The sequence below is a fragment of the Anastrepha ludens genome, chromosome 3, assembly GCF_028408465.1.
Source record: "Anastrepha ludens isolate Willacy chromosome 3, idAnaLude1.1, whole genome shotgun sequence".
Taxonomy (NCBI): Eukaryota; Metazoa; Arthropoda; class Insecta; order Diptera; family Tephritidae; genus Anastrepha; species Anastrepha ludens.
In genome coordinates this window covers 102,795,249-102,807,874 of record NC_071499.1, presented here as the reverse complement: position 1 = coordinate 102,807,874, position 12,626 = coordinate 102,795,249, and the positions used below count along the sequence as shown (strand labels likewise).

The window sequence follows — 12,626 nt, the reverse complement described above, 5'->3', positions numbered from 1 at the left end:
TAAACAAGGAAATTTATAAAAATTTTAATTACAATACCGGACGCTTCTTTTCAACACCAACATGCTCCATTTCACCCGTATGCCGCTGCTGGTGGTGTTGTTGTTGCTGTTTATGTGGCAATACTGGTGATTTCTTTAGTTCTCCCATATCGGTCCCTTCGTTCTCAATACTGGCAGCCCGTATAGTTGCCTCCAGGCGAATTGCTGCCGGTGCTGCCAAATCGAAAGGTCCCGCTGCTTTAGCTGGAAACTCAAATTCAGAATCACGGCTGGGAGAACTTAAATCGGAACGACTTGATGATGACGAGAGTGGTGATTCAGCACGTTGGTCCTCTTCATCTTCGTTGACCTCTATTTTACGAGACATGCTTTCCGGATACTGCAGAGTGCTCGGCGGATGATAAACTAAAGCTGGATCTAGATTGGATGAAAGCGTTTGTGGCACATTATGAGGCCGATTATGTGCACCGAAAACATCGTGTATACTCGGCGATAGATCTGAAGACACCATTTCCGAGACAAAGTCACTGAGCGAGGAATATGAGGAACTTGAACTCTCCGCACCCTCCGAGTCGGAACCACTCTCATCTGTTGGTTGGCATTCTAGTTGTTTGAGAGAACGCAATGCACCATTTAGTGAGCTGCCGTCATCCCACACAGAGAACCGTATAGGTGTAAGCTGGTGAGCGAACCACTTTGGTTTATCACCAACTTGAGCTGGATCCATTACGCCGGTTTGTACGCGCAAGAAGGCAACATTAGTTGGGGTTAATGACCACTCCGCGAGGAACTCTACAGCTTGTGTGCGTGCAAATTGATTGAGGAACTGTGAAGCACGTGGACGTGAACGTAGGAAACTGTTAATCTGAAAGGCTACCACGGGACGTGGGTAGAGCCGTAATGTGCGAGTATGCTCGGCGAAATTCGCTAGAGTATTTTGAGCGTTAAAAAATCGAACCTGCAAAGAATGGTAATCATGGTTGTGAAACTAAAGTCTTTTGTATACAAACACACGTATCGTACCATTGCAACGCGTGTGGCGACATCTACTGAGTCTACATCCGTACCATAGATAAATGGATTCAAAGCGGGCGAATTCATCGGACTCGGTTGCCTTGAATGAGTGCCCTGTGCCGACATTGAGCTGCGTTGACTTGTGTACGCGGACTGCGTGGGCGACTGTAGCGGCAAACGGACTTGAGATACCCTTTAATAATTTAATTGATGTAGTATTATTAAATAGATTTTGATTGGCGAACGGAACTCACCCCAGTAGAGTTGGCTCTGTAAGACTGTCGCGAACCGACGGCATAAGCTGTTGTGCGGATATGGCCTGATTGGAAGCCGACATAGAGGATAACGCCTAGTATCGGAATGAAAAAGCTTTAGTAATCAATTAATTTATGCAATAACTATAAGGTGTGTGTATTAGTAGGATTGAGTAGTATTGGGAAATTATAGACTTTTGACCGATGGTGGAACTCAATAAAATGGAGCAACAAGAACATTACGAAATAAAAAATCTATGTTTATTCTTAAATATGCCTACATTCACATGCAATCGCGCATGTTAACGGGGTTGATTATGAAACGGAATGGTAGTGTACGGATGGATGATGGAGAAAAGGTTGAGGAGTTATTTTTCGAGACGACTGTTTTTGATTTGGAATTTTAGAAAGGAATTGCAAAGTTTAAAACGGGAGGTACAAGTATAATCAGATGTTTCGAATTTACCATATGCTTTACAATAAAGAGAGGCGGAAACGAAAGTGGCAACAACACATACACAATAAGGCAACAAAATAAAACACATCAACATTTCAAGGAATACTTATAATTTATGAACTAAAAAAATTATTTAATCCTCGACATCGTTGCTAGCAGATTCGGACTCTATAAAAAATTATAGAGAAAAATTTTAAAAGAGCACTCAAATTCGAACTCAATTTCGAGCCCCCAAAAGAAACTGCCTATCATTAACATTTTAATTATTTATTTGGTGGCTCATTAGGCCAGTGTTTTTCGGCGTGACATACCGGAAATGGGTTTTGGCTTCGATATCAGTACAGATATTACAAGATATTATATGAAAAAGTTTTTTTTGTATCGAAAAAGTAAAACAAAGCAAAAAAAATCGGGCCGTAAGTTCGTATGAAAATCGAGCGGGCTATTGGTGAAATTGAGTTTGTTTTAATTGGCCCTGGTAGTAAACGAAACTGCGAGCTCAGCAAAAATCCTCTTCATTAAATAATGGAAGCACTTGCTTTTTCTAATAAAGCCCAAAACGTATCGAAAAAATTGTACTTTTGCTTCTAGCCTAAGAACAGAATTCAGAGCTACGATTTCTGCACTACTAGGCGATAAGTAATTTCTGTGCTTTTAAGATAAAATAAATATTTATTGTAGAAACTTAATATAGCACAGCTGAAAATATTATTTGTTGCGCAAGTTACACCAACAACGTGGAATCCTAGAAGATGCTTAACATGGTTGACCTTCAGAGTTGATTTGGACCGAAACATACAAATATGATTATACTTTTAAGAGTATTTCAGTTGAAAAATAGTTTCTTAAAAATATGCATTATTTACGGGTGTTTTATCTGCAAGCATCTTATCTTATGTTCCAAGCAGTAAATGTTGGGAAGAGTACATCCTCATGCGAGTATAATTTTATTTATTATTTTGGTAGTAATAATAACTGAAGTTTTATAGCAATCCTGCCACTACTCATAAAAATAATCCAAATCGATTCGTGCAAATATTGAGCTGGAATCTGATATTGAGTTGGACAACTCAAGAAATCAAGCTAAATATTATAGGGTGGGACATGTAAAATTTGCTTTTTGAATCGGCTATAAAAAAAACTAATCAATATTTTTTCAAACTTTTTTATTATTTTGAAGATTGAACATTGTCATTTATGAATGAAAAATAATATCGCTCAAATGACTGCCACGACTGGCTTTACAGTAGGCCATTCGATCAACCCAATTTTTAAGCACATTTTCGATTGTTTGGGCTCCAATTTCATAAATGGCAACTTCGATTTCGTGTTTTAAAGCATCAATCGTCTCTGGATGGTTCGCATAGCATTTGTCCTTAACGGCTCCCCACAAAAAATAGTCCAACGGGCTTAAATCACAGCTCCGAGGCGGCCAATTGATATCGGAATTTCGGCTAATTATTCGGTTTTCAAAAACGGTAGGCAAAAGTTCGAGTGTATCTTTGGCAGTGTGACAAGTTGCACCGTCCTGTTGAAACCAAATGTCGTCCATGTCATCCTCTTCAATTTTTGGAAACAACTCGTTGAACATGTCACGGTAAAGCTCGCCATTTACTGTAACCGCGGCTCCTCGCCCATTTTCGAAAAAAATGGCCCGGTGATGCCGCGAGACCAAAAACCGCAGCAAACAGTGACTCGTTGTGGATGCATTTACTTCTCTACAGTAACGTGTGGATTTTCTGAGCCCCAAATCTGACAATTTTGCTTATTGACGTAGCCACCGATGAGAAAATCAGAAAAGAAGAAGAAGACTCACCACTTTGGAAATAGATTTTCAATATTTCCCAATATTGTTCAAGCGTATAGCGTCCCATTTCGTAAATGTCAAACCTTTAAGTAAATTATGAACACATTTGACATGTCATTTGTGTTACCATTCTCAAAAAAATAGGTGGTTCAAAAAGCAAACGCTATATGGCTCACCCTGTATAAAGCAGAAGATCATTAAGAGAATAATCGGATTTTATAATATGTATTAACCCGATATCAACAATAGTTTTTCCAATTGATATGTTTCAGCAGGTGCAAAATTTACCAATTATATCCAGGTTTCAAATTATTTATGAAGGTTTATCTTTTCATTATACTTCATTTCACGCTGGCTAAACGTGTGGCAATTATTAAAAAATATTATCGAAATAACGGCTCAGTTGCAAATACGCAAATACGTAAATACGACCACACACCAGCAAGTAGAAGTTTAGGAGTGAGGAGCTAATGTTAAGTGAGGTTTCCTGGCACCAAACTATGGGGCTACGCCAGGCGAAATTCATATTGGGAGGGTACAACTAAAAAAAAGGTTAACTTTCCGATAACTTTCCCCAAGGATAAACTGAAAATGTTCATGGGCATTCTCTCAGGTCACTGCAGACTGTGTCGTCATCTGCACATAATCAGGATATGGTCCACTGTTTCTTGTCATTTCTGCGACCAATCAGAGGAGACTCCAATGAACCATTTCCTTGAATGGAGAAAGTTGAGACTGTAGCTAGAAGAAAGGCACATACGCCCAGTCCAACCCAGCTCTATCTTGAGTTTAATAAGGGAACTGGGTCTAGATGAGGTACTCTGATGAGCAGAGGGCACAAAATAGTTTGAGGTATAAGTGCAAGCCTCGAAGACATCTATCTAATTATCTATCCTAATACGATTTAAAATCAGCTCGTCAGAAATTTTATGCCTGAGTCATCTCACGCCGAGCATTCATCAACTGGACGCCTTGAGCATGCAACTTGACGTCCTTCGTTTATTGTCACTGAGGCTAAGTCATGTCCTTAGTTCACCTTAACAAGCCCATCACTTTAGACGAGATTAAGGCTATCGTACATATTGGAGCTGGATATAGAGCTTAGGGGAAAACGCCCAATACTGGTCCCTGGAGATTTTAATGCTTGGTCGCTGGCATGGGGTAGCAGGAAAACCAATGAGAGATGTCGGTTATTGGAAGATTTCTTCGCTTCCCTGGATCTGGTGCTATTGACTGAGCACGGAGTTCAGACTTTCGAGAACCACAACGGACAGTCAGTGATTGATATCGCTTTCGCAGACCGAGCTACGGCGATAAACGTCAAATAGAAACGAGAAGACAAATTATACGCGCATAGCGATCATCTCCCCATCACAATAGATATCAGCAAGACCATTAAAAAGCCAAGCTGCCACAGAGTACAAGCGAAAACATGGAAGACCAGGTCTTTTAACATGCGGCATTTAAAGCGGCGGTGTACTCAAATCCGGCCGTGTTTGTAAACCTGTATAATTTGTGCCTGACCGAAGGTACATTCCCAAAGAGGTGGAAAAAGCAGCGTCTAGTATTATTACTAAAACCGGGAAAGCAGCCATCGTCATGCAGACAGCTGTGTATGCTCGATACCGTTGGGATGGTATTCGAAAGAATATTAAGCGTAGGATTACGGGAGTATCGTCAGGGGCAGGAGGCCTCTCAGACAATCCGTTCGGTTTTCGTAGAGCCAGATCTACTGTTGATGCAGTAGGGATGGTAGTTCATTTGGCCAAAAAGGCTGTTAATAAATTCAATGACACCAGAGCGACGAAAAAATGTGCAGTTATAACAGTAGACAAAAAAAACGCATTTAATACGGCCAATTGGGCAGACATTTTGAATGCACTCAGCAGCTTCTCGGTACCAAAGTATCTTATTAGAATCATCCGCAGCTTCTTAAACCAGAGAGTACTGCAGTATAATACAGAGGAGCGCCCAAAGAGCTACAGCGTGACAGGTGGTGTACTGCAAGGATCTGTTCTTTGACTAACCCTATGGAACGCTATGTATGATGGGATTCTTAAAATCGAAATGCCCGCTAATACAACCATAGTAGGATACGCCGATGATATCGCACTGGTAGTGATTGATAAGCACATAGATAGATTGCAACATGTATGTAATGATGCCATAACAAGAATAAAAAGGTGGTTGAATAACGCCAGCCTGGAACTAGCTGCCCAAAAAACAGAACTGGTGCTGATCAGCAGAAGCAAGCAGGAAGAAAAGCTGTTAATATCAGTTGGTGGCCACGATATAGAATCCCAGAAGGCTATAAAATATCTTGGCATGTACATTGATGCCAGACTAACATTCAGGAAACATCTTAAAGCTGTTAGTGTGAAAGCGACAAAGGTTAACAACGCACTTATGGGCATGCTACCGAACTTAGGAGGACCACAGGGTGCCAGGAGAAAAATTCTTTCCACTGTGACAGACTCCATAATGTTGTACGCCTCTCCAATCTGGGCTGGAGCAAAAAGGTGCCATTTTAAAGTACTGCAGGTCAGGGAACAATTGCGTTGAGGAGCGCATGTGCCTATAGAACGGTGTCGGACGATGCAATCTGCGTTATAGCTAACAAAATGCCTATAAACATCTGGGAAAACTTACAGAAGAGGTTGTACTGCTCGCAAGGAATGAAGCCTACAGACGAATTCAAACAAGCAGAACGTTCTACCTCGATAGTTGACTGGCAATCAAAGTGGGGCCAGTTCAGAGTGCTTGGACGAAGAGGAGACGGTCGAACATGTGGCCTTCTATTGTAGCAGGCCCGTTAAGGAACGCGAGGACCTAGCAAGAACAACTGGTGTGTTTCTGACTCCCATCAACGTAGTCCCACAAATGCTTGAGTCGAATGAAAAATGGAGGACAGTGCAAGTTTTTGCAACTTGAATTATCGTGGAACTTCGCAGCATTGATTGGAGGCGAAGGAACGACGCGAGACGAACGCGGCAGCAACCACAACTGTCGCATTGATAAAAAGCAGCAAGACGGACAGTAGACAAATATAACGGACGATTGTGCTTATTGCCCACGACGGCCTCCAGACGTAATTACCAAAACGGTATCCCTGTAGGATGAACCGTCGGACTTGAAGTGCTTTTAGTGGCGTTAAAGTCCTACACTGACTAAGGCTTTCGATTGCTTTTACACCTCGTAAAAAAACAAAAAAAAAAAAAAAAAAACACATTGGATCTAGCGTTCCTATCTGGTTATACAATTTAAGATAATCGTTTTTATTTAAATAATTGTGTAGATCTAAAATTTTCGGCTACAACATCATTTTTTTCCCCTGAAATGAAAACATAACTTACTTGATACAAATTATTTATGTTGTGGCAACTCCTAACAGGTGGTAATCGTAACAATCGATTTTCTCATTCTTTACGAACGACAGTGGTTCATTTTGTGCTCCCGTTACTTTTTCCATTCCGTTACTTTTTCATTCCGCTATCTATTTTTTCAACTCTGAGGTAAAAGATCGAAGATCCTCAATAGTTATAAAAATGAAATCACCTTGCGCACCTGTATCACAATTAATTGCCACCTGTATTGTGAACAACAATAAATTTTTGAAATTAAAAAAATATCCGTGTTATTATTCATCACCAAAATTGGTGACCCCGCATTAGAGCGCCTTATCAAAAATACGTTAGTTGGTCGTGAATGATAACAAAATTCTTAACTATGTTGAGCGAGATTAAGTCGCTTAAAACTCGATTAAACGAGGCATCTACATCAATCCAAAAAATATTGGTATCGGAAGTCAAATTCACGCAATTTAAAAAAAACGACCTTGGAACAAATCGTAGTACCTGCATATAGTTGCAAACCTATCAAGCAAAGTCGCATTGCAAGTAAGGGAATTGCTTCTGGAGCCATTCTGCGATCAAAAGTATAACAAATTGAAACCACAACTCATGTCAATTGAGAAGACTGACGAAAACAAAACGAACGGCACGGATCATGAATTGAATCAGATCTCTATCAGGATCACATCGTTGTTCTTGTGGCATTGGAACTCAGCTATTTTAGACTATTGAGAACTATTGATATTTTATCAATTACATGTAAAAAAGAGGTTGTCTGTAAAGTCGGTTTACTGACGATAGTTTAACGTGACAACGTCATAAGAAAATACTGATATTATGGGTGCAATTTTCAAAACAAAAATTTAATTTTATTTGTTTGATAGATATTTTGTATGGATAGGAAGGAGGTAAATGGAATCGTAATGGAATAGGTCAAGTTACATTTACACAAACGTGAAAAATGACGAAACATTTATCAAATTCATGAAAGATATGTTCAATTTCGATTGTGCATCAGACGTTAATAAGCTAACAACACTAAGAGGCAACATCATCGATTTGCCTTTTTCAAGACACTTAACACTCGAAACACTCCCTTTAATTTCCTACTATTTCTATCATCGTCCTATTCTCAACAGAAAAATGGTACATTACCATGCACCCAGGAAGAAGGCATTTGCAAATACAAATATCCCTACAAGACAGCTGACTATCATATAAGCACTCATATTAATATATCATCATCACTACCCTCATCCAACTACACATATTTGTTCTAGCCATGGGAAAGTTCTGATAGTTTCCCCTTGTCGGTGTGATATTCTATCTCTCTTTTACCAACAGCAATTTCTTATAACTGAAAAATATATCTACTATGCTCTAAACTACTCAATTTCGACATCAAAAAGTAATCAGCACAAACTCCTCAATAACTCCTCATTTTCGTTAAAAAGTAATCAGGCTGAGGAGTTTCGTTAAATTGTTTTATTTAGAAATTATAAAATTTATATTTTTCATTGAGACTCGAACTCACGAATTTTCAATATTTTTTTGTTTACATTAAAAAACTTGTACACACCAATTCGGTGTTTCATCCACTGAGATTCGAACTCTTAAATTTTCAAGTCTTAGCCAAGCCGAGCGAGTAGGGGCTATAACAACTATACAACAAACACAGTTAGAACTTTTTTCAGAACACCACATTATTTCGATGACAAAAGCTCCTCATTTTCGTTAAAAAGTAATCAGACTGAGGAGTTTAGTTAAAATGTTTTATTTAGAAATTATAAAATTTATATTTTTGTGTTTTCATTGACATTCGAACTCACGAATTTTCAATATTTTTTTGTTTTCATTAAAAACAAATTTTTCGCACCAATTCGGTGTTTCATCCACAGAGATTCGAACTCACAAATTTTCAAGTCTTAGCCAAGCATCTACTCAGTAGGCTATAACAAGTATGAAACGAAGACAGCTAAATTTCACACTAGAACTGTTTTCAGAGCAGCCACATTATAAGCATACAAATGAGTTGCCTTGGCGTTTAAAGTACATTAGATATATTTTTCACTTATATAAAATTGCTATTGGTAAAAGAGAGATAGAAGTCACACCGAACAAGGGAAAAGAATATCAAATGAAATATTTGATTTCCCCATTAAAAAATGTTGTAAATGCTATTCTGATAATGAGCATGTATTAGAGACTAATAAAATACTTGTAAATGTGTTGGAATTTTTGTCAAAAGTGCTCAGCACTGTCTTGTAGGGATGTGAATTTATATACTTATGCACATATACATACATATATATGCTCACTCAAGTAGGAGAGAGCCAGATGTCGAACGTTGCCGAACGCGGGGGCCGATTGTGTCTTTGTCACTCGTTCCGCGCTCTCTCTTGCAGTTCAAGCAAGGTAACGACGATTGGGCAAGATAATGACGAATGAGCAAGATACCGACACTTTTTTTCGTGCGTGCAGCCGGCTAAATCGAATTATAAGACGTTATCATGTCAAAAAAATATCGGTAGTCATCGATATTTCCCATTTTCAGTTAGTTTCTGACCACTAACTTTTCACATTTAGTATAAAATATTGAAAAATCTACATTTCCCTACGAGGTCATGGTTTTCATTCACAAATGTTATTAAAATAAAATATCGCATAAGTCTCTGGCGTATGACATAAACAGATCAAATGTTATTTAAGGTAGCTGGTAACTTATTTTGAAAATTTCGAATTTCGGTTTTTTACATATTTTGAAAGTGCGATATATTGGTAATATACTGTACAAATTTGAGACCGAAATTCGAAATAGTGGCGATATTAGAGCACATACATGAGAGCGGCTCGTATTTGCGCGGCTCAATTGCTAAAACTTTAAACGCGTTTTTCTCAAAACAACGTTTTTCCGGATAGCTGTCGTGAAAACAAATTTTCTATCTAACGGATTGAGCTGAAATTTAGATATGTTTTTCTACACATCAATAGTTCTGGCGGGTAGTAGATTTAATTTATTTCGTCCCTAACTTTCCATTTTTTAGTCCGATTTACACTTTAAAAAAAGGCAATTTTCTTACGAAGTCCGCCATTTTGTTATTTTTTGTCAAAATCATTTGATCTTACTACCCGCCAGAACGACAAGCACACTGATTAATAAGCAATTTGTTTTTTCTGTTTCAGATGATCACAAGTGACGAAATCACGCCGGCCAGCCACTGTACCTCTTTTTTATGCCGCTTGCTACATTGTACAAAAACAGTTTCAAAACATTAAAAAAAAACAAAAAAATTTTTTTGTACACCTTCTGATACCTTTAATAACATATCAGAAAATCAAACCGATTGAATTTTATTTTCCCTTCCAAAAAATGTCCCAAACACGGCCTCAAAAAACGAATAAGTTACCAGACTAATACCTTAATTATCTTGGTCGCAAACAAAACTGAAGTTCCCGCCTTTGGGTGCTACGAGTATGACGTCGCTATAAAAAGAGCTGTACAGTAGGCACATATACAAATGCATATGTACACACATAGGTATGTAACACAACACATAAAAATTACTTCAAACTAACTTTATCGAAGGCACAACACATCTACAAATTTTAACAAAATAAAGGGGATTCACAATAAATATACTTATTTTAATTAAATGGAAACTCGTGCCAACTCAATAGTAACTCAGATATAGTAGTTAGTTTAGGAAATGAATGACACATTTTTTGTAAGTGTTAGATGACAAATAAAAGATATTTACACCGAGTCCAGCTTCATCCATAAGTTGCATAGCCTGTGTTCATGTAATAAAATTTCGAAAAGAAAACAGTTTGTATAAGAATAAACAACGTAGTAACTGTACATGTATGTAATGAATGAGAAAGTAAACAGTAGTAGTAGCAGCTTGGTGAAATGGGAAGAGAGCGGCAAGAGTCCGGTAAGCCTTGTGTGTATAGTAGGAGTCTTGGAGAGCTCCAAGTGTGTTCATACTGTTTATTGAGATACCATAACGGTTTTAAGTATATATGTATGTATGCAAAATAGGAGGTTAAAACTTAACAATTAAATTTCAAGGTGAAGCGTTGAAGATGAAAATTATTTGAAGTTGCATTTTTAAAATGAATTTAATGAAATGTAATGAATAAAACAAATAATCGGCAACACTAAATAGTTAAAATAGTAAAATTATGATACACAAAAAATGTGATATAAAAGTTCATAATTAGATATGTACAGACATAAATAAAATGGTATAAAACTGAAGAAAAGAAATTTTGTACAAACATGTAACCAAATTTTAATAGAAATTTGTTTTTTACACTTTAGCATAATAAATATAATATTTTTCACTGAACTGCCACAAAAACCGTTTAAATTATTTGGTTAATAAACTCCTTTTGTGAGTAGTTTAGAAGAGGTCCAATAATTTGTAGCAATAATTAGCTTTTGTGGTTTGCTATTGTCAGCTTGCAACGAGTTTTATTCACTTACCTGCTTCAGGTGATTCTTAAGTATGGTACCCTCAGGTTCTGGCAATGGTGGAATCTCCTCATAGCCACCAGTTGGCGGTGTCAATTTGGTTGAGTCCAGGTCCACCACCCAGATATCATCCGGTAGCCTAGTTATTTGCGTTTCAAAGTTAAATACTATTCGCCTTCGATTGTCTAGCTATATCAATAACTTACCGGAAATTCTTTTTGTACATTAGGAATGTGCCTGGAACACCAATCACGAAAGGTGTTGGTGCCAGCAGCAATTGTTCAGCGCAACTCAAACATGTCGGCAACAGCGGTATCACGGGGAACATATACTCCAACGGATAGAGCATTGTGACGAATGCCATTACCGACATGGAGAGCGCATTGTAGTCCCGTGACTGAAAGAGTACTTTGTTTTCCAAAATTATCAGCGTCCACACTTTCAGACATGTTTCCACGCCCAACAGCTCAAGCGGCAAATGCAATGGGAAGTCCACTAGCGAGAAACGTGTGTGGTCTGGCAGGGCGAAGAGCAGAGGTTCATGTACGGTCGGAGACAGTACCTCGACCTGTAGGTGGTGAAAGATAAAAATTTGCACACACAACAATAATGTGGCTTTGCTTATGCTATATAAATACCTCAACACGCGTGGAGCCAGGTACAGGTACTGGTGTGGATAGTAGCCGCAAGATCCATGTTTCGATCTCTCGTACATCGTGCAACACAATAGACGAGGTAGCTTCGGTAGCATGACCAGTGAGCACCGTCCACACATTGTCACGATTTAGCTTTTGTGAAGCGCCCAAACGCTTTGGCGATGAGGACTCATTGCAGGCATCGATCAGCTTCTTAAGTATAAACAAACACTCGCGAAACGTTGAGAAAAATGGGTGATGTGAGATAATGCAGAGCGAGGTAAGCGACTGATTACGCAGTTTAGTGCGTTTTCGTGAGGCGCGTGGCGATGGCGAATGACTGCCGCCTGACTCTGAGTCCGCGGATGGTGCCATCAGTCCTAGCTTTGGTATTTGTTGTTGATGACTCTGTTGCTGCTGCTGTTGTTGTTGTATATGACCGTGCGCCCCATGTGATAAGTGGTGTTGATTCGGTGGATCCGAATCACGACGTGATGTCATTTCACGATCCGAATCACTAGGAGCGACGTTACTTCTGTAGTCGCTAGAAGAAGTTAAGAGGCCGTAACTATTACAAAAAATACGTCGTTTAGCATCATGTGATATAATGATTAACGAATTTGGATTGAGTT

General features: G+C 38.6%; 1 protein-coding gene across 1 annotated transcript in view; it reads right to left on the bottom strand.

Moving 5' to 3' along the window:
- The window catches only part of LOC128858632 (MAP kinase-activating death domain protein), a 129,768-nt gene that overhangs the window by 63,044 nt on the left and 54,098 nt on the right, over positions 1-12,626 (bottom strand). The window contains exons 4-10 of the mRNA XM_054095055.1: positions 11,998-12,598; positions 11,566-11,927; positions 11,372-11,498; positions 10,641-10,673; positions 1,269-1,363; positions 1,024-1,207; positions 38-958 (exon numbers count right to left, since the gene is read on the bottom strand). Of these exons, the coding sequence (XP_053951030.1) occupies positions 38-958; positions 1,024-1,207; positions 1,269-1,363; positions 10,641-10,673; positions 11,372-11,498; positions 11,566-11,927; positions 11,998-12,598 (2,323 nt within the window). The remainder of the gene's footprint in view (positions 1-37; positions 959-1,023; positions 1,208-1,268; positions 1,364-10,640; positions 10,674-11,371; positions 11,499-11,565; positions 11,928-11,997; positions 12,599-12,626) is intronic.